This window comes from Thamnophis sirtalis, unplaced genomic scaffold, assembly GCF_051295495.1.
Source record: "Thamnophis sirtalis isolate CommonGarterSnake01/CBP01778 unplaced genomic scaffold, rThaSir2_p1.2 scaffold_4, whole genome shotgun sequence".
Lineage (NCBI taxonomy): Eukaryota > Metazoa > Chordata > Lepidosauria > Squamata > Natricidae > Thamnophis > Thamnophis sirtalis.
This window is the reverse complement of record NW_028261384.1, coordinates 62879394-62907053: the sequence shown is the minus strand read 5'-3', so window position 1 is coordinate 62907053 and position 27660 is coordinate 62879394. Positions and strand designations below refer to the sequence as shown.

Here is a 27660-nt window from a genome sequence, read left to right as displayed (position 1 = left end):
TGCCTGGATACACCCACAGGAGGCCAGGTCTTTGGCCAACAGAAATGTGGCCGCCTAGGGTTAAAATGGGCTCCGTCCGCCGGCTGATTGACAGGGAGGCCATTCCCTCCTGGATCAAAGTTACTGAGGGGGGGAGCGGCGGCAGCAGCCAACTCTCCGCGGGACGTGCAGAGCAGCTTCTGTCGCGGTTTGTCGGCTAAGCCACCATGGCTGGCTGGGCTCCCCGCAGTTGGCTCCGCTTCTGAGATGCAGGTGTGTGGGAGGCGCTTGCCACGCAAGCAAGTGGAAACCCAAACTGAGTGTGCACATGTCTGAATCCAGCCTCTGTGTTCAGAGCATTGGGGCTCAAGGTTTTTTTTGCAGGAAGGGGGAGTCGAGCTGGTGCTCCGCAGATCTATTGCTCGAAAAGAAAAAGAAAGTAAAGGCTTCTTGGTCTGCCTGGACTGGAAAGTCAAAATCCGGAAAATTAACCTTGTTTAGGAAAGTTTTGCGCTGATGGAAAAATAGTGTTTTCCAGTGAAAGTTTTTCCCCTACTTTTCCTTGTTTGCTTTTTTGGCCTCTATTCCATCTCTTCTCTCCTCTCCTCTTTCTTCCTTTTTTCTTTCTTTTTTTCTTTCCTTCCTTCCTTCTTTCTTCCTTTTCTCTTTCTTTCTCTTTCTTTTTTCTGCCTCTTTTTCTTATCCTCCCCCCTCTCCCCTTTCTTTTTCTTTTTCTCCTCTTTCCTTTTTTGTCTCTCTCTCCCTCTGTCTCTCTCCCTTTCCCTTCCTTCCTTCCTCCCCTCCCTCCTCTCCCCTTTTTGTTTGTTTCTTTATATGCCCCAATTGCTAATCTACATCACTTGGTAATTTATTCATAACTTGCTAATATCACTGTAAACTATTGGATAATAAGGGGGAAAGTATAAAGCATATAAAGTAATTCATAGTATGGATAGAGGGAAGTTTTGATCCTTTTCCCATAGAGAGTCATCCATTGAACTTGAATACAAGTAGTCCTCAACTTACAACAGTTTACTTAATGACTAAAGCTACATCAGCACTGAAAAAAGTGAATTACAGCTGTTCTTCACACATGATCATTGCAGCATTCCCATGGCCACATGATCAAAATTTGGATCTTTGGCAACTGCCTCATATTTATGAGGGTTGCAGTGTCTTGGGCTAACCTTTTGGAACCTTCGGCCAAGCAAATTCAGTAGGAAAGTCAGATTGACTTAACAACCAGGTTACTGATTTAACTGCAGTGATTCACTTAACTGTATGTAGCAAGAAAGGTTGTAAGATGGGGCAAAACTCTCTTAACAAATATCTCACTTAGCAATAGAAACTTTGGCATCAATTATGGCCGTAGATTGAGGACTACCTGTATAGGGAGATTTCTTTACTTAATGGATATTTACATGGTAGAATTGAGTTTCAAATAACACTGATTTCGTTGTCTTGGGTGACATCTATGAAAAAAATTCAGGTGCTCAGGAATGAAAATGTGCTGCTCAAACACTATACTTTTCCATTCATACTGAAAAAAAATTAGAGGGAACATTGGTGCAGGGGTGTCCAAACTTTTTGCAAGGAGGGCCAGATTTGGTGAGGTGAAAGTATGTGGGGCCGACTTGACATTCTTTGAACTATTAACATTAAATGCAAATGAACTATTTTATGAAAGAATAAACAAATAACTTAACTGCACTAATGTGAAGGGTGATACTGAGATCTTGACTGCATTAAATAGGCCAGATCTGGCTGAAAAACAGTGGTTTTGATGCACAAGATGTCATGCAGGTGAAAGTAACTTAATTTCATCCTCACATGGTTCTTTTAATATTCATAACCGAGACTGTCTTCTCGTACAAGTATGTCAAACCAAACAAGCTCAGCATTTTCTTAGCAAATGTTCGAATCTCTCGGAACCTGTCTTTATCCAACTGGTGGTAAAAGTTGACAAGAGGGAGCTCTTGGTTCCAACTGCGATACTCAGCTTCACACGGCAGCTGAATGAGCTCCAGCTGCAGGTGATCTGGAGTGTTATCAGGGTCCACAGAGAAAGGAGGGGAAAAAGTGTAATCTCCTTTTCGATAGCTGCGAAATCCTGAAAGCACTGTTGAAACTCCTCAGTCAGAGGTTATATGTCTGCTTCATAACTCCTTATTTCCGCACTCATATTGCTCTGTGGAAAATTGGTCATTATTTCCTGCAGTGATGGGAAATGTGTGGTATTGGGCTGCATTTGTGACAGGTGCCTTTGGAAAAGTAGCAGCTTGGTCCCAAAGGCTTTGATATGTGAATACAGTTGGCTTACTGCTGCATTTTGCTCTTGAAGGCTCTTGTTCAGCACATTCAGTGTCATGTTATGTCAACTAAAAATCCAAAATAAGACAAACAGGATCAGATAGCTCTGGCATTGGTTATTCCTTTTTTGTCAAGAATTGTCCAATTTCCACCCTAAGAAACTAGAAGCACTGCAGTGCAGACCCCCAACTGAGCCATCTTACCTCGTTGTGATACACAACTTCTCTGTATTCAGCCTGGATGTTGAGTAAAAACTGTTGAAACTGGCGGTGGCACAGGGCTTTGGAGCAAATATAATTAATAGCCTTCATCACCGGTTTCATAACATGATCATATTTCAGATGTTTGGCACATAGAACTTGTACAGTGGAGTTTTATAGCTGTGCCTCCTTCTTCGCTGACTTTGTTACAGACTAGGGTTGATAATCCACTTTGCTTGCCAGCCATGAAAGGTGCACCATCCGTAATAATCCCAGTGACTTTATTCCACGGTAATTTCATGTCATCTACAGCGGAACAAATAGAAACAAATAAATCTGTTCCTCTTTTTGGTCTTTAAGGCTCTGGAGGTCAAGTAGCTCTTCACTTACATTCATTCATTGTTCACTTCTCTCAAAAAAAAAACAACCCAGTAGCTCTTTGTATATTTTTGCTGGTAGTCCATCTGGCCCAGTGTTTTTTTTTTTTTTAATTGCCACAGTTCTGACATTATTATCCTCTCATTTAACATAGTTTTCATTTCCTCTGAAACTTTAGGCAAGTTGGCTTTTTCTAGGTATTGCAATACTTTTTCTTCTGAATATTGTTCGTTTTTGTTATATAATTTCTTATAAAAGTTCTGAATTATGTTCTTTTTTTCCTCAATTTTGTGACATAAAATTCCATCTTTGTCTAGCAGTTTGTTTAGCCATTTTTCTTTCTCCTCCTTCAATTTGTAGGCTATCCACCTCCCTGGTTATTTGTATTCTCAAAAATGTTTTAGTTCGTAATCATTCTTCTTTTTCAAAAATATTCAGTTTGTATTTAATTAAATCCATTTTCTATTTTGTTTGTTTTTTGTAGTTCTTTTTATACCTCTATCTCGAGTTTTCTATGTTCTTCTAAAGATTTTTGTTGTTGTTTCTTCCTTTTGATTTTCTTCGCAGTATATGATATAGCAACTCCCCTCATACATGCTTTTGCTATATCTCATAGATTTTATAAAGACGTATCTTCTTTCCTATTTTCTTTAAAAAGAATCCCATTTGTTTTTCCATCATCTGTCTAAATTCTCAATCATTTAAAATCAATTGATTTAAAGTCCATCTTATACTTTTCTTTCATTCTCTCCAGTTAATTCTCATTGGGTTGTGATCTGCCCATAGATTTGTATCTATTTCTGCCTCGTTTATGTTAGAGTTTAATTCCATTGACATCCATACCATATCAATGCTAGACCAGGACTGGAGTAAAATGTGTATTGGTTTTTCCCATGATTCCTCTCTCTCCACGTGACCCGTCAAAACCGCGCCCGACTAAACCGCACCCGACTAAACCGCGTTGCTGATGTCATCAACAGGGTGACAACAGCCAGTGCGGAGAAAGAAGGGCGCTTTAAATAGCGCTTTGAAAGCAAGCCGATTCAACTTAAGGTAAGGGTTAGGTTTAGGTTTAGGTTAAGGGTTAGGGTTAGGGTTAGGTTTAGGGTTAGGTTAAGGGTTAGGATTAGGTTTAGGTTTAGGTTTAGGGTTAGGTTAAGGGTTAGGTTTAGGATTAGGTTTAGGGGGGTTAGGTTTAGGTTTAGGGGTTAGGTTTAGGGTTTACAGCATGCTTCTGTCTCCGCGCTGTTGTCGCCCTGTTGATGACGTCAGTGACGCAGTTTAGTCGGGCGCGGTTTAGTCGAGCACGGTTTTGTCAGTGAACTCTCTCTCCATACATCTTGTAGGTTTAGTTCTTCTACCATTTTGAAGAAGGCCTTGGTTAGTATCCTTCTAATTCCCTTCCTTGTTTTATTACTTTTGTAATCCAATTTTTTATATATTATTGCATTAAAATTTCCTAAAAGACAAAGATTATCACACTTTATATCACATATAATATTATGTAATTTTTTATAGAATTGTTCTTGTCTGCCATTTGGTGCATAAACTGCAATCAGGGTTACTTGCTTTTGATTTTTAGTATTGTTTCTACAATCAAAACCTTTCCTCTTCATCTTTGTACATTTGATTAGCCTGAATTGTTTCTTCAACATATAACACCATTCCCCTCAGTAGTGGGTTCCGGATCCCACTGCAACCGGTACACTGCAGCAGGGCTGGGCATCCTCATCAGGCGCACTGTGCACAGTGGCTGCTGTTCCCAGCTACCACTGGTAAGCCCATACCGAGCCATACCACCCAGAACCCAGCACTGATTCCCCTCTTCTTTTGTTGTAATGACACAAATAGTTTTTCCAATTTGGGATGTTCCAATAATTGTTTGTGTTATTCTTTTATATAAACTTCTTGCAGTGATATTATATTTAGATTCAATCTTTGTAGTTAATTGACAGTTTTCTTCCTTTTCATAAGAGAGTTCAGTCCATTAATATTTAGTGATAGTATCTTAAGATCTACCATTATTCTATCTATATCTAGGTCTTATACTTCTTGTTTTTCTAATTTCTCTCGATTCATTAGGTCTTGTTTCATTGCTCTCTGGTTTACCTCCCTTCTCTTTTTCATTTTCCTTTTGCTTCAGTTTCTTTTCTTCTATCACAGAAATTCTTTGATCTCTTTCTTCTATTACTTCCCTTCCTTCTAGTTCCTCTGTTACCAAAGTGCTGATTGTAAAACTCTGATGCTTTGTCCAATGAGTCCACTCTGTATTTCTTATCACGCCATGAGACAGATATTCCTTCCAGAGTCAACCATCTAAAATTGACATTGTATTTAATCAATATCGAGGTAAGATATTGATACGACCTCTGCAACTTTCTGCCTCTTCTTGGAACCTGTTTAAGGAGTACCAGTTGTTTCTCTTTATATTCTAATGGTTCATCTCTCAATCTATTAAGCACTTCCCTTGGGAGGTTTTGTCTCCTCGCGTGAATTCTGAATGTCTCATCTATTTCTGTCAATATCTCTTCCTTCTCTGTCCCTAATGCCTTTGATAGCAACTCTCCCATGGTGTCTGATATGTTTTTCCCTTCTCTTCTATCATGTTCTGGAATCTCAGGTAGTGTATTGCTTTCTCTGACTCCAGGAATATAACTGTGGTTTCTAACTTCTTATTTGCCTGGATTAGTCTATCACTTATTTCATCTACTCTTTTTTCTTCTTTCTCTATACTCTCTTCTATTTCCTGTAATTTCTGTTCAGTTTTTTGTAATCTGTTGCTGGAAACTCAAATTTCTCATCCATCTTTTGCATCTTTTCTTTTAGTTCTCCCATGTCATTTCTTACTTCTCCTATCTTTTTTCATTTCCTGATGATTTCTGGATTCTTGCATCAATTTTAACATAGCCTGCAGGTATTTGAATGAGTTTGACCTTTCCCTTTGTATCACATCTTTGATTGAGCTCTGATTGGACAGACTCACGGTAGCAGATAGTTGGGAGGCAGGTTTCCTCCCTATCCCTATCTTTGTTAGGTTAGTAATACTTGTCATGTTTAACAATTTTACCACAATTTTTTTTATCCAATCCTTCCACCACTTTTTTACCAGTATATAACCCTCTAGTCCCCAATCATACTTAAACTATATATATACACCAAGACTGGAAAGTCTAATCTCACTCCAATCTTCCCTTTAGACCATTCCTGTTATAATCTATGCTATTGTATATATAGTTGGAGGGAAGGTTAGTAATGATAATAGTAATGATAGTTCTAGAAGTAATGATAGTAATACTAATATACTAATAACAAGCGTACTACTACTACTACTAGTAACAGTAATAGTAATATTATTAATAATAACAATGTTTCCCGGCTTGGAAATATAAATTGTGGTTCAATTCAAGAAAGTTAAAAACATACCACTCTATTTATGTTTAACATTACATTTTACCTGCCCAAAGCATTTTTGTTTTAAGTTCATCAGGTGCATTTTTAGTTTATAGCATTGATATGTCCCTTCAGGAACCCAGCAGATTTTTTGTTTAGTCCCTACTGGTTATAATTCACTACCAGTCAACCAAGTTGTAAAGTATGAGATATCCAAAGGCCCAAAAAACCAAAGAGGGAAAGGCAAAACAGAGCTAATGTCACAAAGATGATGTCAGGCCTGCAGCGGTTCCTTTAAGAATCTTAAAGGGGGGATTTAGCAAGGTCATGTTTTGTCCCCCAAATCTTTGCACCTGATCGGAAGCAGTTGGGCATAGGTGCTAGTGTGGAAGAAGAAGACTGGACCATGTGATAGACTGTGGGTGTCGGGACAAGATCATGAACTTTCAACTGGGTGGGATTCTGATGTAACTTCCAGAATTGGGATCCCATAGCACGATGCCAACATGCTTGCCTTATTAAATTGGAACTTTAAGCATAGTTTTGCCTTTGACTCTGATTTAATTCTGCATGATATTTGGAATACTGACATCCCAATTCTCCCTTAAGATAAGTTATCAGCATTCCAAGCTGGGAAGCTGTCAGGGGGTACTGAACCCCAGTTCTGACCCAACCCTGGGCAGTACGAAAATTCAGTGGAGATGGAGGAAGAAAAACATGCTGCAGAGATTAAGGAAGGGGAATACCGATTTGGAGCCCGGCGAAAGGAGTTCCGCGATGATGCCTCAAGATTTATGACTTCTGAGGGAGGAGCCAGCGTTGTGACAACACATTTCTCTTGAGGCAGTGGAGACGTGATCTTGAGTTAAGAGGAATAGAGACCTCGCTCTTGTCATGGTCAGATCACTCCTTGCTGAGGCTTGACTTCAGGACACTACTCCCCCATTGCAGGGAGGTGGAGCCGACTAAGTGGTTCCGCTCCAGGCGCCTGATGGACCTGGAGGGATCTCAGAGGGAGCTTGGAGAGATACCTCTTTGGTCTTTGGTTGCTGCCTGGAACGTTGCGGCGGCTGAAGCATTGGATCGGATTGCGCCTTTGAGGCTTCTCCACGGCAGTGGATCCAGGAAGGCACCTTGGTTTACCAAGGAACACTGGGAGATGAAGCACCAAAAGAGACGCCTAGAGCGACATTGGAGGGCTAGTAACTCTGAATCTGATCGATCACTATTAAGAGCCTTTATCAGGACTTACCTAGTGGTGATACGGGCGGCAAAATGTATGCATTTTTCCACTCTTATTGCATCCGCGGAATCTCGCCCAGCCGCCCTGTTTAGGGTGACCCGCTCCCTCCTGAAAGAGGAGGAGGTGGGGGAACCCCTGAAGGGAAGAGCTGAGGAGTTCGTTCAGTTTCTGTCGGATAAAATCACTCAAATTCGGACAGACCTGGACTCCGCTTGGGCAGTATCAGCCGAAATGCCGAGGGTTAGTCAATCGGATTTTCTGGGATGAGTTCGAATTTGTCACCCCTGAGGAAGTGGACAAGGCCATGGGAGCAATCAGTGCCTCCACCTGTTTATTGGACCCGTGCCCCTCCTGGCTGGTTTCGACCAGCAGAGAGGTGACACGAGGCTGGCTCCAGATGATTATTAACACATCTTTGCAGGAGGGGTCTTTCCCGCAACCATTAAAGGAAGCAGTGGTAAGACCCCTCCTCAAGAAGCCTTCTCTGGACCCAGCTATTTTGAAAAAATATCGTCCTGTCTCCAACCTTCCTTTTTTGGGGAAGGTTGTTGAGAAGGTGGTGGCGCTTCAACTCCGACGGACCTTGAATGAAATGGATTATCTAGACTCCTTTCAGTCCGGTTTCAGGCCTGGGTACAGCACGGAAACCGCTTTGGTCGCCCTGACCGATGATCTCTGGCGGGTCAGGGATAGAGGACATTCCTCTATCCTGGTGCTTCTTGACCTCTCAGCGGCTTCGATACCATCGACCATGGTATCCTTCTGCAACGCCTATGAGAGGTGGGAGTGAGAGGCACTGTTTTACGGTGGTTCTCCTCTTACCTCTCTGACAGGTCGCAGTTGGTGTTGGTCGGGGGGCAAAGGTCGACCCCTAGGCCCCTCAAATGTGGTGTGCCACAGGGTTCGGTCTTGTCCCCCCTCCTATTTAACATCTACATGAAGCCGCTGGGTGAGATCATGCGACAGCACGGGGTAAAGTACCACCAATACGCAGATGATACTCAGCTGTATCTTTCTGCCCCGTGCCAGCTCAGTGTAGCGGCGGACGTGCCAATGCCTGGAGGCTGTTAGGATCTGGATGGAGGTGAACAAACTTGTGCTCAATCCTGATAAGACTGAGTGGCTTTGGATGCTGCCCCCGAAGGACAGCTTAGACAGTCCATCCTTAATCCTGGGGGTGTGTGAAAATTTATGCCCCTCAGAGAGGGTCCGCCATTTGGGGGTCCTCCTGGATTCGCAGCTGAAACTGGAACATCATCTATCGGCTGTGACCAGGGGGGCCTTTGCCCAGGTTCGTCTGGTTCACCAATTGCGGCCCTATTTGGATCGGGAGGCACTTCAAACGGTTACTCACGCCCTTGTCACCTCAAAGCTGGATTATTGCAACATGCTCTACATGGGGCTACCCTTGAAAAGCGTTCGGAGACTGCAGTTAGTCCAGAATGTGGCCGCGCAAGCAATATTGGGTGCACCGAAGTACACCCATGTTACACCTGTCCTCCGCGAGCGGCACTGGCTTCCAATTGGTCTCCAGATGCAATTCAAGGTTTTGGTTATTACCTTTAAAGCCCTACATGGCGTAGGGCCAACGTACCTTTGAGACCGCCTACTGCCACATATCTCCCAGCGGCCAGTAAGATCCCATAGATTGGGCCTCCTTCAGACAGTGTCGGCTGGCGGGCCCCGGGAGGAGAGCCTTCTCTGTGGTTGCTCCGACTCTTTGGAATCAGCTACCCCCAGAGATCCAGACCATACCCACTCTCATGGCCTTCAGGAAAGCTGTAAAAACCTGGCTGTTCTGGCAGGCCTGGGGCTGTTGACCTCACTGTTGAGGTCCAGCCCCGATTAGAATGAATGTATGTGGTGTTGTGATTTTTTTCCCCTCTCTTTTTTCTCTTTTTTTTCCTCTTTTTTGTAAGCCGCCCGGAGTCCTTCGGGATTGGGCAGCATATAAATTTTATAAATAATAAATAAATAAATAAATAAATAAATAAGAAGTGATGTGACGTAAATAGCAAACAACTGTTTTCTTTTCTTTTCTTCTCTGTCTTTCTCTAATTACAATAATAAAAGGGAATGTTAATGCATATCTTGGAGATTTTCAATTAGAAATTTTAATTTGGATTAGAAATGACAAACAATTGTTTTTTCCCCCCTGTCTTTCAACTATAAAAACAAAAGGGAAGGTTAACATATATTCTGGTGATTATTAACTAGAAATGTCAATATTTTTTCTTTTCTCTTTAGATTGTCTTAGATTTTAAATGGTCATTTTGTTAACACATATTAATAGATTGTTGTTTAGAGATTGTTGCTTTTTGTGTTTGTAGAGAGAAGAGGAGAGAAAAATGTAAATAACCCTTATTGAACTATAATAATAACAAAGATATGTTAGGGAGAGGAAATATTAGATGTCCTACTAATTGACTTTATTTTTTTTCTTAGAATATGTTATAAAGATATAAAGATATGGCATATTGACTGGAACTGGGGGAAGGGAAAAAAATAAAAATAAAAAATGCCAGCAGATGGCTGTGTTTTTGAAATCTTAACTAAATGAAAATTGTGGTATAGTGATAGTAAAATATATAAATTTTTAACATATACAATTTAAACTGAATGGAATATATGGGATTGTGGACAGAACGCACGAAATGTATCTGTGACCAATGGATACGCTTTCTACAAGATGTAATGAAAGATGATGCTTTTCTTTTTGTGGTTTTTTTTTTTTTTGTAATAAAACTAATAATTTTTTTTTTAAAAAAAGATTTATGACTTCTAAGGAATGCCTGCTAGAAGAAGAGGGGGTTGCCAGGGAAACTCCGACAAACGACTGGATGATTACCAGAAGATCTGATGAATGGAGAACTCAGCCGCCCTCCCGCAGCCCTTCTCTAATGGGCCTTCCAGACCATTTCCTATGGCTAAACGTGAGTGAAATAAAAACCCTCCCCTCATCTTCTCAGTGGAACCTGGCACCCCCCACATTCTCCTTTCCTCACAGAGAAATTTCTGCCAAGTGGAGCGGAGATGTTGGCTCCTTCTATACAGTAATTAATGAATCAACCCATACCCTTGCTACTGGAGTAATGCCTAGAGCAGTCAAATCAGCACCCCTCCCTCCTACTGGAATGCAACCAGACCCCCCTCCAGGGGAGGTCAATCCAGCTGGCAGAAAGAGGCCTGGAACACATGCACCTCCCCACAGCTGCAAATGGGTGACTCCGAACCCATGAATCAAGCAAACCAAGGGTGGGCATTCATCCCGGGTCATGAATGGGCTCAATGTCAATGGACGCCTGCCCTCTTCCAGCAGATGGCGCCTTCCCAGATAACTGCTCCTGGACAAACCCAGAGAATGGGACCGCCACCAGGTCCAGCCCCCCCCAGCAATGCCTCCAGACTTTTGCCCAACCGATGGATGTGGGTCAGCAGAGGGGCTTACCACCCCCAGCAGCAGACCAACAAGCTGCCCCTGTTCAACCACCAGCACCCCCACCTTCCACACCCCCACAGTTTCGTGCAACATTTGATGGGAACCCAGATAAGCTGGCTTATTTCCTGAATCGAGTATGGGTGTACGTTGATCAAGTGGGGCCACAATACTCATCTGATCGAGAGTTATGATATAAATGGGTTCATCCAACTGATGCACGCCAGGTTTAGCGATGTGGCCCAAAATGTGGATGCTGAAGACCAGATCCAGGAATTGCGACAGGCTGGTCGTCCCGTGAAGGAATTAGTTTGGGAGTTCTGGAGAATAGCTGGGAGACTACGCTACTGGCCAGAAAGACTCTTGGTCTACACATTCAAAAAGGCCTTAGATCCCAAACTGAAAGAAGCTTGGGTCATAAGGGGGATCCCAGAACCTCTCCAAGATTGGTACACCACTGCAATTATACTAGACCACAAGATTAACACCTATCGAAAGCCTGGTACTGGAACCCCTGCCAAAAAATCTTTGGGCCAACATACGCAGAGGCAGCGAGCTGAAAGGCCTCCACCAACCCCTCATGGGGCCATTATACAGTGTTACCGATGCGGTCAGATGGGGCACAGAGCAACAGAATGCCTGGCTCCAGCTCCTGTTCTACAACAGCGCCAACCACCTGCCAGCGCAATGAAGAAAAAAACCCAAAACCCACCAGAAAAGAGCCCTTTACTACAGCAGCCAATGGAAGCAGAGAGCCCTGCTATTGAAGAAGCCCCTGGGGCCTCAGTGGAGGAGGATGAAAATTCCAAAGATGACCCAATGGTGAGTGCATCTATTCCCTCCTTTACCATAAAATCCCAATTCCAAGTGCCCAGAACAGGGGTAGAAGGGGAAGTTGGGGCGATCATAGACACCGGCTGCACCAGATGCTTAATCAGCATGTCAATAGTGGAGCAACTAGGTATACGCACAAGACCCCTAACCCACCCTATTCGGTTCAAGCAAGTAGATGGAACCCTAATTGGGAGTGCTCCGGCCACAAAGATCACTGAATTAGTAAAGTTGAATATAGGCCGCCACTATGAGTTCCTCAGATTCATTGTACCTCCCAAAATGCAGGAGTCAATTATCTTGGAACTTGCATGGTTCGACAAGTGGGCATCTACTATCAAGTGGGAGGACGGTGTTAGAAAATTGTTCATTGATTTTGGGCTGTTACTAACTGTGGAGCCTAAAGACCACCCAGGAACAATTAGAACCAACAGCCCAAACCATCCGGAACATGCAGCCCCTGCAGCAGACACCAAACTTCCGGGGATCCAACGAGTACCAAAGGTCTACTGGGACTTGGCGGGGGTGTTCAGTGAGGGAGACAGAAACTACCTTCCACCTCACCACCCCACAGATTGTGCAACAGACTTCAAATCAGGGGTAGCCTTACCAAAACCAAACAAGTACTCTATGAGTCCCAAGGAGATGACTGAATTGAGGAAGTACATCGACACCAATTTAAAAAGGGGTTTTATTGAACCAGCAAAGTTGAAAGTAGCAGCCCCAGTGCTCTTCAGAGAAAAGAAAGATGGCGGAGTTCACCTTTGTGTAGATCTGCGAGCCTTGAATGCAGTATGTGAAAAAAACACCTATCCCCTCCCCCTCATGAAGGATATGTTGAACCACTTGGCTAAAGGCAAAATCTTCACCAAGCTGGACTTGAGAGAGGCATATTACTGCATATGAACCCTGGGAAGCTTCCAGTACAAAGTCATGCCTTTTGACTACAAGGAGCACCCACAATCCTCACGCAGTACATAAATGAGGTGCTACATGACCACCTGTACCGCAGAGTACTCATTTATTTGATAACATCTTGATTTTCTCTGAGACCCTAGAAGAACATGCATCTTGCAGCCAGAACGACCATTTATAATCCAGACAGATGCCAGTGATGTAGCAATAGCCGCAGTACTACTGCAAAAAAGTAAAGAAGGCCACCTCTTGCCTTGTGCTTACATCTCCAAGAAACTCACCCCTATTGAAAGAAGGTGGTCCATTTGGGAGAAAGAGGCATTCGCAATCAGGTGGAGCATGCTCACCTGGAGACATCTCCTAGAAGGGGGGGGGACATATCATTCGAGGTCTGGACTGATCATAAAAACCTCGAAGCTCTTTTAGCCCATCGGAGGTTATCCCCTAAGCAAGTTCGCTGGGCACAATACTTCCAAAGGTTCAAATTCAAAATTAAACACATCCCAGCAAGAAAGAACTTGTTAGCAGATGCTCTGTTGAGAAAACCGCAATGTGACAGTAAGAAGGAAGAAGTTGTCCACCCCATCATATCTCCCTCTCACCAAAAAGCAGCTCAAGTCACCACTCGTAGCCAAGATACGCTGATGACCGAGCTGAAAGCAGCTCTCTGGACGGACCCATGGTTCAACAACAACAAGGACATTCTAACGGTGAGCGATGGCTTAGCCTGGAAGGAGTCCAAGCTGTACGTTTCTGCAGGGATGAGGCTGCAGGTGCTACAGCAGAGTCATGATGCGAAACTAGGAGGCCACTTCGGATTCCTAAAAATGCTCCACCTCACCAGATGTCAATTTTGCTGGCCAAAGATGAAATCGGAGGTGGAAGATTATGTCAAAAGCTGTGCTACTTGTGCCACAATGAAAACCCAGCCGGGAAAACCCCCTGGACTACTACAACGAGTGGCCAGCCCCAGCCAACCATGGGAAGAGATAGCCATGGATTTCATCGTCGAGCTTCCAGACAGCTGCAGTAATAATCTGGACAGTTATTGATATGTTTTCCAAGCAAGCGCATTTCATCACTTGCTCAGAGTTGCCATCCACAAAAACATTATAAAAAATGTTTGTGAAACACATTTATCGCCTGCATGGGGTGCCAAAAAGGATCATTTCAGATCGCGGAGTTTAGTTCACCGACAAGTTCTGGAGAGAGTTCACACAGGGACTCAGCTCAGCATTTCATCCCAGCACAAAAGGCGCAGCAGAGAGGGCCAATGTGATGGTGGAACAATACCTCCAGTGTTATGTGGACTATCAGCAAGACAACTGGTCAGACTTACTACCCTTCACTGAAGTGGCATACAACAATGCGGTCCACAGCAGTACCGGTTTAACTCCCTTCCAGATTACCAGTGGCATGGAGTTCATTTCCATGCCTGAGCTGCCTAAAGAACCTCCCTCCTCCATGTCTCTGAATGAATGGATGGACACACTAAAGAAGGGATGGGAAAATATGAAGAAGGCTCTAACCGATGTGGCAGAAGCCTACAAGAAGCAAGCTGATAAACATTGTTCCCTCCAACCCACCTTTAGGGTGGGGGACAAAGTTTTTTATCTACAAATACATAAGATTGAGGATGCCTAGCAAGAAATTGGGTCCAAAATTCCTAGGACCTTTCCCAATAGAAAAGATAATTAACCCAGTTACAGTTAGACTCAGCCTACCCAGAATTCTAGGGAAAATTTACCCAGTATTCCATTGTAGCTTGTTAAAACCTGTAAGGGGATCTAACATAAGGCCATCTATCCAAGCTCCCCCTCCTCCTGTATTGGTAGAAGGGAAAACAAATTATGAAGTGAAAAAAATCTTAGACTCCAGGATGTATAGAGGTCGCTTACAATATTTGGTACATTGGAAGGATCCTTTTTTCTGAAGCTACATGGGTGAAAAGTTGGGATTTAAAAGCAGATAAATTAGTGAAACAATTCCATGAGAAATTCCCTGATAAGCCAAAGGATCCCCCTGGGGGAGGAAGGGGTGGTTAGATATATATAGTAACCTTTCTTTAATTGTCTTTTCCAGAAACTGTTTCTCTTTTGAAGAGAGGCCGCCTGTCAGGCCTGCAGCGGTTCCTTTAAGAATCTTTGGCCTGCCACACTCTCATTAAGGGGGGGATTTAGCAAGGGGTAGAATATGTTGTTTTCAAAATAATAAATTCCTTCCTAGAAGCTCAAGGTCATGTTTTGTCTCCCAAACCTTTGCACCTGATCAGAAGCAGTTGGGCGTAGGTGCTAGTGTGGAAGAAGATTGGACCATGTGATGGACTATGGGTGTGGGGACAAGATCATGAACTTTTAACTGGGTGGGATTCTGATGTAACTTCCAGAATTGGGATCCCATAGCACGATGCCAACATGCCTGCCTTATTAAATCGGAACTTTAAGCATAGTTTGCCTTTGACTCTGATTTAATTCTGCATGATATTTGGAACGCTGACATTATAATTATTTCTCACTTTTACATTCTTTCAGATATATCCTCTTCATCCAGTAGGTTGCATCTTGTTTCCCTTTTCAAAATGCTCTGTCAGCATTGGAAGGAAAAACCATTTCTCTCTCTCTCTCTAACTCTTTATAGACACTTTCAAAGACTTTTTTTCTTTTTTGCCAGCACAGCTCTCCCTTTGCTCCTTTCTTATAATGTGGCAGTATGGCTGCTCCGTTTTTGTTTTCTCTCACTGCTTCTGTAATGGAAGGGGGGGGGAGAATTCCTCCCCTCCTTTCTGGAGGCCCCTTTTCTTCTTAGATCAATTTAGGGAAATTCACTCACTTTGTAAGAGTGAGAACAAGACTACAGCCAGACACATCCACTGTTCTTTCCGCTTTTCCACTGCTTGCTGCAATCAGCTGTCAATGCTGATTCAGTCATTTTCTTCTCTATTCTCTTTCAAGGATTACTCCTGACCAGCAAAATGGACAGCCATCCAGATTTGGTCAAAGGAATGCCCTTCCTCTCCCGTTGCCCCTCCAAGTCAACTTTGGCTTCAAGAAGCCACCCAGATGTAGATGTAGATGTAGATAAGTTTATTTATAGGCCGCCCTTTTCCCTGAGGGGACTCAGGGCGGCTTACAACTTATGGGGAAGGGAATACACACAATGACATATAAAAACAATACATAATTAAAAATAGAAGCAACATTCATCATTCGGGTGGGGACGGATTATAATCTTTAATCCCAGGCCTGACGGGATAGCCAGATCTTGAGGGCTGTGCGGAAGGTCTGGAGGGTGGTGAGGGTATGAATCTCCATGGGGAGATCGTTCCAAAGGGTCGGAGCTACTACTGAAAAGGCTCTCTTCCGCGTAGTTGCCAGTCGACACTGACTGGTGGATGGAACTCGGAGGAGGCCTAATCTGTGTGATCTAATAGGTCGCGAGGAGGTAATTGGCAGGAGGCGGTCTCTCAGATGGACAGAAATCAACTGTACTTCACAGAATACCTGCTTGCACACCCATTTGCGGTGACAGCTGACCCCACCCCCCTCACTGTCTTCCTAATTCCACTCAAAACCCCAATAACAACTTTTAAAGCCTTACAGCATTTGGACCCAGTTTCCCAGTCATTTCCTCACATATATCAAGATCATATTTCTCTTTCAAAGAAATATAATATTAATACTGAAATGGGGGCAAGATTTTAAATATTTACAGAATAGTGAATTTAAAATTTGCTTTCTACAATTTTGTCTCAAAGGTTGAAAATAATATTCAGGATTTTACTCATGAAGATCTATGTGGGGTTTGAATATTTTAGAATGCTTGGAACAAAATAATGAAAACTAAGCTGTATTGATATTTTCAGATGCAGAGAAGATTTTGACAATTTGAACTGGATTTATTTTTTGTTTAGAGTTCTGGAACATATTAAAATTTGAGTTAATTTTATTAAATGTGTAAATTATATTTATACTCTTGGAAACAACAAATAATTGTTAAATGAGAACTAATTACAGTCTTATTGGATTCAAAAAGAGAAAAGGCAAGGATATTCATTGTCTCCATATTTATTTACTTTGGTTTCTGAGATATTGAAATAAAGATATACATCAATATAACAGAATTGAAGGAAGATTGAACAAGAAACATAAAAAAGCAATTGCAGATGACTGGTGTTAATATTAGAAGATCCACTAAAGTGAGAAGGAGCATTATTGGAAAATTTAAAGGAAGGATATATTCTCAGATTTCAAGATTAATGAACAGAAGACAAAAATGCTACAAAAAATATGCAACTAAAACATCAAAGAGAATTGATGAAAAAAGTGGTTTTAAGATTAATGTAAAAAATTAAAATATTTAGGTACTACTATAATAAATATGAATTGTATTTTATTTCAAAATTATTATGTTAAGAAAGATGTTTAGATTGGTTAATTTAAAACTATGATTGTTGGGAAATTTCTGTGATAAAAATGTTTTGTTAACAATAATGTTTTTATTTCAGATGTCATACCTGTCTTGATACTGTATATAATTTTAACAATGGCAAAAAAAATCTAAATTTATACAGAAGAGGCAAAAAACAAGGATTGGTTTTACTAGATTTAAAATTGCAATTTGCTGTTTGATCAGATTGGAGAAATGGATGTGTCAGGGTTCCAAGTAACACCCCTAATGAAAGAAGACTCCAAGGCTTGAGTTTCCTCAAAGTTCCATTTTACTAGAGATGTCATATTGGCACAGCTGGGAAAACCTGAGTCTGAAAGTTTCTAGGTTTTCCCCACCCAAAAGAAAGTTCAAGTCCCTGCCCAGCACCCACATGTCCATCACATAATCCAATCAAGCACCATCCAAACAGCAGATGCCTCCCAGTCTCTTCATCATAGCTGCAAGGCCAGATGACCTTGATTTTCTGAGAAAACATGTTTTTATGGCTATATATCACCCACATTCTTTTTAAACTCCCCTCCCATTTCTCCACAGTAGAAAATGTGGTAGGCCTAAAGTCCAAAAGATAAAAGATGGCTTCCAGGTCTGATAGGATGTTAGTGAGAAATAAGAAAACTTTCACAACTTTGAGGTTTGGATTGCATGAGCATTTATAGTATAATAAAGTTAACAGTCAGTGTGGACTTAAAAAATCATTAGATGTTCCACATTTAGAATATGGAATATATATTCAGTTCAAGAAGCATATTATGAAAAAGAAATAGTAAATAAAGATAAATGGTTAACATACTAGGAACTATTGGAAAATTATCAAGGGGAATTTTTTAAAAATAAAACAATTAATAGGAGAAGGATATAGTGAGCAATGATTTCCATATTTACAGTTATCTGAAATATGTAAAATGAATAAAAAGACTCATGGAGTGAAGTGAGTTAGAACTTTAAATACAATTGTGTACTGATGATGAACATGCAAGTTGCTAAAATGTGCAAAATTTTGTTCAAATCTATGATAGATAGAAGAGGTAAAAGAAAGTATGATAAAATGGGCTAAGAATTTAAGTAATAATATATGGATGGATCAATGGGAAAATATATTGTGAAAGAGGTTGAAATTTATAATATTTATGATCTCACAGAGAATTTTTCTAACATAAGTCATCATTGGTATATGATACCAGAAAAACTGTCTACAATGTATTAAGGTGCTTGTAATGTATGTTGAAATATGAACAGTATGAAGAGACATTTTATCATGTTTGATGAACATGTAAGAAAGCTAAAGTAAAAGTATGAATACATATTTTGATCTTAAGATCTATACTCAGAACTTTTCATTTTAGGATTAATGAATAAACAGTTTGAAAGTATTCCTGGAAGATTATTTCAATTATGATCACATGAGTTTATTGTATGAATAGATGAAAAATGCAACCATTGGTTGATAACATTGACAGATTTTGCTGAAAAGAACAAATTACTTTCTTTCGTTAGAAGACATTATCTACATTTATTCCTGACTTGAACTGGACTCTTTCTATATTCAATACAAATTTATACCTCAAGTATTTCTTCATACTTTTTCACGACCCTTTGTAGATCATCATCCTTTTCTGAAATCTTTTTATGCAGTTGAACTGTCTCTGTTTGGTGGCTTTCTATCAATTCTGATTCCACTTCCTGGGCTTTACCTATTTAAAAATATACAACAGTGTTACTATGACTAGCTTAATATAATTAGCTTTCTATTTTAAACCTTTATCAGAAATGACTAAAAAGTAAATAGCAACTATTGTACCTGAAGAAATTTTTAAAAAGAAAATTTAAAAGAAAATAAGTTAAACAGGTATTCTTTGAAAACAAGTCTGTGATTAAATTGTGTGCAAAGTATTACAATATCTTCAAAGTTTATTTTATAGCTATTTAACAACTATTAGCAAAGAGTTAATGGATGCTTTTCTCAATAAAACTTTCCATTCAAACAATTTAACCAACAGCACTAGTTTGTTTCTGTTTTTCTTTGAAAAATAAATGAACTTCCATGTGCAGCATATCCTACAAGGCACAGTATCAGCACCAAGAACTTGGAGCTCTTTTTACCTCGAGTCAAAGATTATTGAAGTGCAACACCTTAACAAACTAATCCATATAGTCCTACTATTTATCTGATCTCTTAGATTTTTATTTCCTAAAGTGAGTTAATTTCAGACATCTTCAAATCAAATAAAAATATTCCTAAGCAGAAATAGTGACAAATCCTCAGAAAATTCAAGGTTATTTTTAAATCACAAGAATATTTTTTTTATTAAATCACAAGAACTGTAAACAGAAATAACATTAAAAATAAAGTAAAAACAAAATGAGGTAAGATATTACAATTGATGATGGGATTGTCCTGAATCCTAAATAAATTAATAAAGGAAGTTGATTGAAAGAAATGTGCTTGTTCCTATTCTTCCTTACATTTATCCAAATGACTATATAATAGACCTTCCTGAACAAAACAATACTTTGCATTATTTTCCTATTGCTTATAAAGATCATTTCTGCTCCAGGCAATGAGCTATAGACCAGTCACCCTTTCCGGACTGAGTGCTCAAAGCACCTGCACGGTCACATGAATGCACATACAAGCGTCCTAACCCCCTAAATGCAATGTGCAGGCACCCCTCACACACCCCACATGCATACGTGTGTGGGCCCCTGCACTTGCCCCACCCTCCATGCATGCGCCCCCCCAAGTGTGCCCCACCTCCACGAAGGCACAGCAGAGATCCAATGACCAATGAGGTAGACACGTATGCGCGGCAGAGCTGAACTGGGGCAAAAGCTCACATGCCTACAGAGGGTGCTGTGCCACTTGTGGCACACATGCCATAGATTCACCATCATGGCTATAGACTATTTCTAAGTGATCATAGCAACCAAGAAAGGCATGAGTGTTTAATTTAAAAAGATAGACATAAAATAAACATCAGGCACAATAAAAAATGATGGAGATTCATATTTTAACTGTTAAGTTTAACAGTATTTATACTGCCCATCACATTTGTGTAACTTTGAATGTTTAAAAAATCATATAAAAGCCATAAACAAAACCAAAGTTTAAAAAAGAAAATTAAAAAATATAAAAGCTAAAACGCAGATGGAACCCACTAACCCAGGGGTGTCAAACTCAAAGCCTAGGGCTCAGATCTGGCCCGCAGGGCCCATACTTAGATCTGGCCTGTAGCGAAGGACTGGCCCATGGCACCTCTGCCAGCAAAAATGCAGCCCTCCAGAGCTCCATTTTTGCTGGCAGAGGATTGCAGGAGGCTGTTCCAGCCAAAAACAGAACTCAGGAGCCCGTTTTCTCTGGCAGAGCGCTTGCACTACAGGCACCTCCGATATGAGTGATGTAAAGCTGGTCACCCCCACCCAAGGTCAAAAATAACCCTGATGCAGCCCTCAATGACATCGAGTATGACACCCCTGCACTAACTACTCCCAGGATTGCATGATACTTTTAGACTCCAAAGCCAGTTGACAAAACTAAGTCTTGATGCTCTTCCAAAATGTTAGGAGAGTGAGGGCTCGCCTCATCTCCACATTTATAGGATGAGAGCAAAGCAGAAAAGATTTTCTTCCACCCTAGGCAAAGTTCTTTAACAATTTGTTCTGCAACATATTACCTTTGCTTGATTGGGTGGGGTGAGTTAATGAAAAAAGGACAAAAGTTTTTTCAGGCAACCATATGCCATGAAAGGCTTTGAAAGCAATAAATAAATATCTGGCACCCAGTGTGGCTCACATAGCAGAACAAGTGTCTGGGCACCCAAAACTATTCACACCACCACGTTATGCATCTACTGCATCTTCTCGACACTATTCAAGGGTAGTCCCGAGTAATGTATTTTGCAGTAGTCAATATAAGAGATGACCAGGGCATGAATGACTGAAAAAAAGATTGGTTTTTATTTTAGAGTGAACAAAAGATTGGATGATTATTTTCTCTATTGCTAAGGGTTCATTAACCTCTATTCTGTTATTAATGCAATTTGTGTTAAGATTTCACTTTTATCATTAAAACTCTTTTCTTGGTTTCATTAAGATCTGAACATCTATTGTTTTTTTTTTTACTTTATTGCTCTTCCTGTCTTAGGAAGCCTGCTAATCTTTACTTCTTGACTGTGTTATTACTTTACTCCTAGGTTTTATTATTTAATATTTTTTCTCACTCTTCTCTCTCCAGAGTTACTGGCTTTTTTGGTGCCTTTTTCTTAAGTGACTGAGTTCTGAGTTCACAGCCATCAACTCCTCTCTTCTTTGGTGTTTCTCGTGTATCATTCTCCAGGACACGTATTGGCAGTCTTCTCATATTAAAGCAATGCCATTTGAACTAGGCATTTTTAAACTACTTCTCCATTCCTCCTTCATTCTCTAGTTTCCTGATAGCTGCAACCATTTTGAAATCTGATTCAGAAGGAAATAAAATGTTGCTGAGGATACCGTTCAAGCCTTGCCCTAACATGACCTTACTCATGCTGGTTCTTGTTTGCCATGGAACTTGTATGCATTGGCGATTTACAACCCCCTCTCCCCCCCCCAACATTTTTCTTTCCTGTTTCTCCCAGTTTCAACAAAAGTCCCACTTTCCTTCTCTCCACCAGAGACATGCTCTTATCTCACCTTCTGTATTTTCCTGATCTTTTGGTGCTTAAATTCCTTGAATTCTATTTCTTTTTTTCTTCCTCAGTTGTCATATGAGGAATAAACTGGTGGTGGGTGATGCCATTTGTAGTCCATAACAACTGCAGAGTATCATGTCAAAAATGCTACCCAAAATTCTCTGAAAAAACCATATTTGATATTTGTAGCATTTGAGATGTACAAATTATATCACAGTAACTTACTGATAGTTTCTTTTAAAGCCATTTCTAATTCCTGGTCCTTTTGTGCCAGTTGGGTATTGAATTCCCTCATTAGCTGCTTTAATGTGGAATTGTGTTTCAATTCAATGTCTTCCTGTTCATATCTATTAAGATATCAGAATATAAGAAATTAAGAGTTTATAGCTCAAGCATCATGGTCAAAAACTCTAAAATATTTCTTACAGATTATATTAGGTTAAAATGGAGTTAAAATAATTTGTTTTATTATTTTTCCATACAATATTTATAAAATGATATCTGATCTGATCGTTTAGATTTTTACCACAATGAAATTTAGGAAAATATTGGAATAATGTAAAAAGGTAAAAAGGTGACAATCAAGGAACAATGCACTGTGTTTTTCAGAGTAAAAGACACACCTTTTTCTCCCCCAAAAGAGCATGGAAATGTTGGCGCGTCTTATACACCAAATACAGCCATTTTTGGCTTCCTGAAGCCCCGCCCCCACATACCATTTTTGTGAAAAATGGGCAAAAAAGAGGTTTTTCACCAAAATGGGGTATTTTTCCCTTCTCCCACCCCCCAGAAGCACTCTGCAGGCTTCAGCAGAGCTGGGGGAAGGGAAAAATGCTGTTTTAGTTAAAAATGGGGGCGTTTTTGCCTTACCCCAGCCCTGTTGAAGCCTGCAGAGTGCTCCTGGTGGCCAGGGAAGACAAAAACTTTTTTTTCTTACCTCTTCAAAATCTTGATGCTTCTTATACACCGGTGCGTCTTACAGTCCGAAAAATACGGTAAATAGATTACAGCTTAGGTAAATATATCTATAATGTGATCTATAAATTGATATCCAGCAATTTTAAATATAGCTTCTTAAACATACATCTTAAATGATTAATTGTTGGAAACAGACATGTATTCAATTGCTTTGTATAAATTTAGGCTTATACCTAATTGATGGTTAGATTCCTATTATTATATCTTAGCTCATAAGCTGAAGGTTGAATTAATCTTTTACTTCCTTATATACATCTTTATGTAGTATGCAAATATAAATATAAGTTTTTAAATAATCATAATTTCTGGTTTTTATCTGTACTTGTGAAGTTCAACATTTTTACTTTTTTTAAAGCAAATTGACAACTCTGATTTGTATAAAATGGGAAATCATAACTGATATATTGTTCAGATGTGATTGCTTGATTCACAAAGGAAAAAGTAAAGTCATTGCACATTCAGAAAATACACTTTTCCATAACTGGACATTTTACATTGAGAGATGTTCATCCAAACTGAGATTTGTTCTCCATAAAAGTGTTCAACAAATTTAAACAGCAGAGTTTGCCCGCTAGATAATACATATATCCATATTTGGAAAATAATGTTAATCATAACCTTCATTTCATTCAATTTTACTCTACATACATTTCATTAAATAGTTAACAGTTACTTAATAGTCACTTACTTTATTTTTTGTTCCATTTCTTCTCTAGATTCTTTCTTCATAATTTCCAGCTCTTGCTGATGTTCTTTCCGCAAGGTTCGCAAATCATTCTGAAGTTTAATCAAATTTCTGTGCTGTTCCTGTTTCTCTTGCTCTGCATGTTTAAGTGTAGTTTGCAAATCTTTTTGTTGCAGCTGCATCTTATCAACCATCTTCTGAAGTTCAAAGACTGATTTAGTCTTTTCTTCTATATTTCCTTCCAGAATTTTTATAAGGCCACTTCTTTCATCTACCTGATTTTGCAGTCTGTTTAATTTCTTGTCATATTCTGTAATTCTATTTTTCACTTCAATCATGTGTTGTCTTTCTTTCATAAAATCTTCACCAAAATGGTGCATCTTTTGTTGTAAAGATTGTCTTTCCTCCTCCTTTTCTTGTAGCTTTTTTTCTAAGTCTTTAAGTGCAATTTCCATATTTTGTTGATTTACTTCTTTGTTTTTCAATTCTACCTTGATATTTGTTAATTCACTCTTACACTTGGTATGTTGTTCAAGTAATGAAGCCTGTTTTTTAATTTCTTCCTCAAGTTCTCGTTGAAGATTTTCAATTTTATTTTTATCTTTTTCAGCTCTTTTAAGAAGTTCTTGCTGATCCTGAATCTCCATTTTTGAAATATTACATCTATTTGTTTCCTCATTATACTTCTCAAGTAATCTCTCCCTATCCAATAAATCCTTTCTTAAAATATCAATTTTTAAATCATACATCTGTTGCATATTCTCTAAAGCATGGACTTTATCTTGCTCTGCAGAAACGTTTATTGTTTCTGCTTTCTGTATCAACTCTTTTTCTAAATCTAAAGACATGATTTTCTTTTCTTTTTCTTGCAATCTTTTCTGTAGCATATTTTGCTGCTGTTTCTCTTCCATCTGAGTCGTCAGCTGCCTTTTAATAGAAGCAATTTTGTGTTCCGCCTTTTTTTTCAGATCTGCTATTTTAGAAGTTGTTTCTGAAATAATCCTTTCTTCTAAAGCCTTTAATTCTTCCTCTTTGGTTTTCAATAGAGCCAGTTTCTTTCCTTCAAATTCTTTTGATTTTTCTTCCAGGTCAATTTCCATAACCTGCATTTTCTTCTCAAAAGTTAGGACTTTTTGTTCCATCTCCTTCAGTTTGTCATCCTTGTCCACTATTGCCCCCTGAGCCTGTTGGAGTGGTTGTGCCATTTCTTTTTGCTCACTGTTTTGTTCACGGTACTTTTTACATTCTTTCATTAAAGAATCATTTTCCATTGTTTTCCGAGCAATATGCTCTTCTAATTCAGCAATTCTCGCTGAATGGATTTTTATCTCAGCAATCAAATCAGATTCCTGTTTTTCTTTTCTGATCTGCTTTTGTTCCATTAAGCTTTTTAAATGTTCTAACTGTTCGGTTTGTTTATCATGCTCTTCCTTCTTTCTATTCAGTTCTTTTTCTTTTTCACTAACTTGGTTATTAATCAGTTCAATCTTACTTTGTAATTCCTTAATAGTATTATAATTTTGTGTAAATCTCAATTGAGCTTTCTTCTTCCATTCTGACATTTTGTTCATCCAGTGGTCTACCTGTTTCAGGGCAGTAACTTTATCTTCAGTCAATGATTCAACTTTGGAAGATAGTACTTCCATCTCATTCAGTAACTGCAGTTGGGTTTTTTTGTGTTGCTTATTTAACATTGTGGCAGTTTCTTTTTCTGATATGGTCTTTTCAAGTCTCAGGTTCAATTCACTAATAATGTTATTGAGATCTGTGATTTCTGCTTTTTTCTCATTTATCTCCTCCCTCATAGAAGTAACAATATTACTATGCTCAGATAATTCTTTTTTCAGCTCTGTGATGCAGGATTCCTTCTCTGTTGCTGTTTGCTGCTGGAGATAACTTTCTTTTCGCAATAGTTCTTTTTCAGTTAGAAGTTTTTCCATGTCTGCTTTCATAGACATCATTAAGTGTTCTTTTTCCTCCAAGTGCTTTTTGGACTCCTGTAAGCTACTGTTTAAAGTTATATGACTCCCTGTTAATTGTTTAAGTTGAAATTCTAGATCTGGAATCTGCTTGATTTTAATTACTATGCCTTCTTTAATTTTTATTGTTTGTTGCTGACAGTAAGCAATTTTAACTATTATTGAAGAAATGTTTTCATTGCATTGTTCAATCAGTTCACCAACTTTTATCTTCAATAAAGTTTCTGCTTTTTGCTGGTAATCAGCCAGTTGTCTAATTGTATCTCTCTTGAAATTTTCAAATTCTGCTTGTTTTTGCTGAAACTCATTTCTTTCCCCTTCTAACTTTGTCTTATAATTCTCCTGTTCTTTAAGATGAGACATCTTCAAGGCATGGAGTTCCACATCAGTCATTTTCAATTTATCTCCCAGTTCCAAAAGATCATATGTCTTTTTTTCTTCTGTTATCTTTATCTCATTAAGCTGTTCCTGTACTGTTATTTTCTCCTTCAAAGAAAAATTAAGATCAGTCTCTAATTTCACAAGTTGCTTTTTAAAATCAATTTCTTTTTCTTTCATAAAGTTCACTTGTGCTAACGTCTGTTGCAGTTGTTCTTGAAGTTCATGTATAGTTTTATCTTTCTTTGTATCTTTGTCCTTTAACCATGTAATCTCTGCATTATTACCTTCTCTTTCAGCAAAGGTGGTCAATTTTTCTTTCAGATCTCTTATTTCCTGCTCTTTTTCTTGCAATCTTATTTCCTGCTTTCCCCAAAGTTCTTCAGCCTGTTGATTTGGTTTCTTTTCCCAAAGATGTAAAACTTCATCCACTTCTTGCTTGTGAGCTTCATCCATGCTTTTTAGTTGTTTCTTCTGATTCATCTCCAGTTTTGAAACAGCATCATTTATTCCAAGTGAACTGGTATGTGCCATTGCCAGCATTTTTGAAGTGAACTGCTTCTCTTTCTGACAAAATTCCAACTGGTTGCCTTCAATCTTTTTTTCCAGTTTTGCTTCTTGTTCTGAAAATTTTTGCTTAAATTCTTCCTGCATTTTTGTTGCTTTTTCTATAGCTTCCTCTGCTTGTGTCTCTTGCTGCTTTAATTTGAGTTCATATTCGTCTCTGAAAGCACTAATTTCTTCTTCTTTGGTTGATAACAGCTGCCTATACTTTTCAATTTGTTCTTTCGTGAAATGCCTTATTTGTCCAATTTCACTTTCCTTGCCAGTACAATGACTTTTTAATTGACTGATCTCTTCTCCAAGGTTTCTTAACTGTGATTCATACTTTTCTGTCAGAGATGAGATGTTCTGTATATTTTTTCTCTTTTCTTCTTCCAATTCACATGTTAGATCACTTACCTGGGATGTCTGAAAATCTAACTCAGTTTTTACTTCATTCAGCTCAGTTTCAGTTTTTACAACCAGTTCTTCAAGTTTTGACTTTTTATGCTTTATAACTTCCAATTTATTTTGCAAATTTTTAAACTTATTTTCATAAATACTTGCATTATCGTCCCTTAATTGACATAAAAAATCTAATTCTGCAGACATTCTTTTACATTGTGACTCAGCTTTTCCTAGAGTTTCTTTCATTTTTTTCTGTTCTAATTCTTTTTCACGTTTCTCTTTTGCTTCCAAGAGTTGTTTGAGTTGAATTATTTCTTCTTTAAATGATTTCTCAGTTACTTCCTGTTCTTTAAAAATAGCTTCAACTTGTTCCTTATGAATATTCCTTTGCTGATCAAGTTTTGACTCAAATTCCACCTTTGTTTTATCTGCATCCTTTTTTAACTTAGAAATATATTGTTCAAGATTTTGACAGGTATTCAGAGCATCTGATAATTCAGATGAAAGTGCTTCTAGCTCTGTTTGTTTCACATTCAACTTTTCTAAAAAAATTTCATTCATTTCTTCAATATGAGCATGAAATATAGCCTCTTTTTCTTTTAACAGCTTGGCTGTTTCTTCTTCACAATGTTTCCTCAGTTTTTCCATTTCTGATTGTTGCTGCTGGGTAAATATGTCAAGCTGTTCTCTCCAGTGTTGCTGTTCTTGCTGCTTCACATATTCAATTTCTTTTCTATGTTTTTCAGTCATAGTACCTATTACTTTACTGTCCTCATTTTTGTCTGATTCGGTCTGGACAACCATATCTTCTAACTGGCTTTTATCATTTTGTGGACATTTTGGAGGGGAACTTTCCAACTCAAGAATTCTCTGTTAAGAAGATTAGTGGGA

General features: G+C 39.2%; 1 protein-coding gene across 12 annotated transcripts in view; it reads right to left on the bottom strand.

Annotated features, from left to right (window-relative positions):
- The window catches only part of GOLGA4 (golgin A4), a 184572-nt gene that overhangs the window by 61238 nt on the left and 95674 nt on the right, over positions 1 to 27660 (bottom strand). For all 12 annotated transcript variants that reach the window (XM_087713045.1, XM_087713044.1, XM_087713043.1 and 9 more), the window contains 3 exons: positions 23465 to 27639; positions 22024 to 22145; positions 18692 to 18822 (listed from right to left, as the gene is read on the bottom strand). In XM_087713045.1, coding sequence (XP_087569171.1) covers positions 18692 to 18822; positions 22024 to 22145; positions 23465 to 27639 — 4428 coding nt within the window. The remainder of the gene's footprint in view (positions 1 to 18691; positions 18823 to 22023; positions 22146 to 23464; positions 27640 to 27660) is intronic.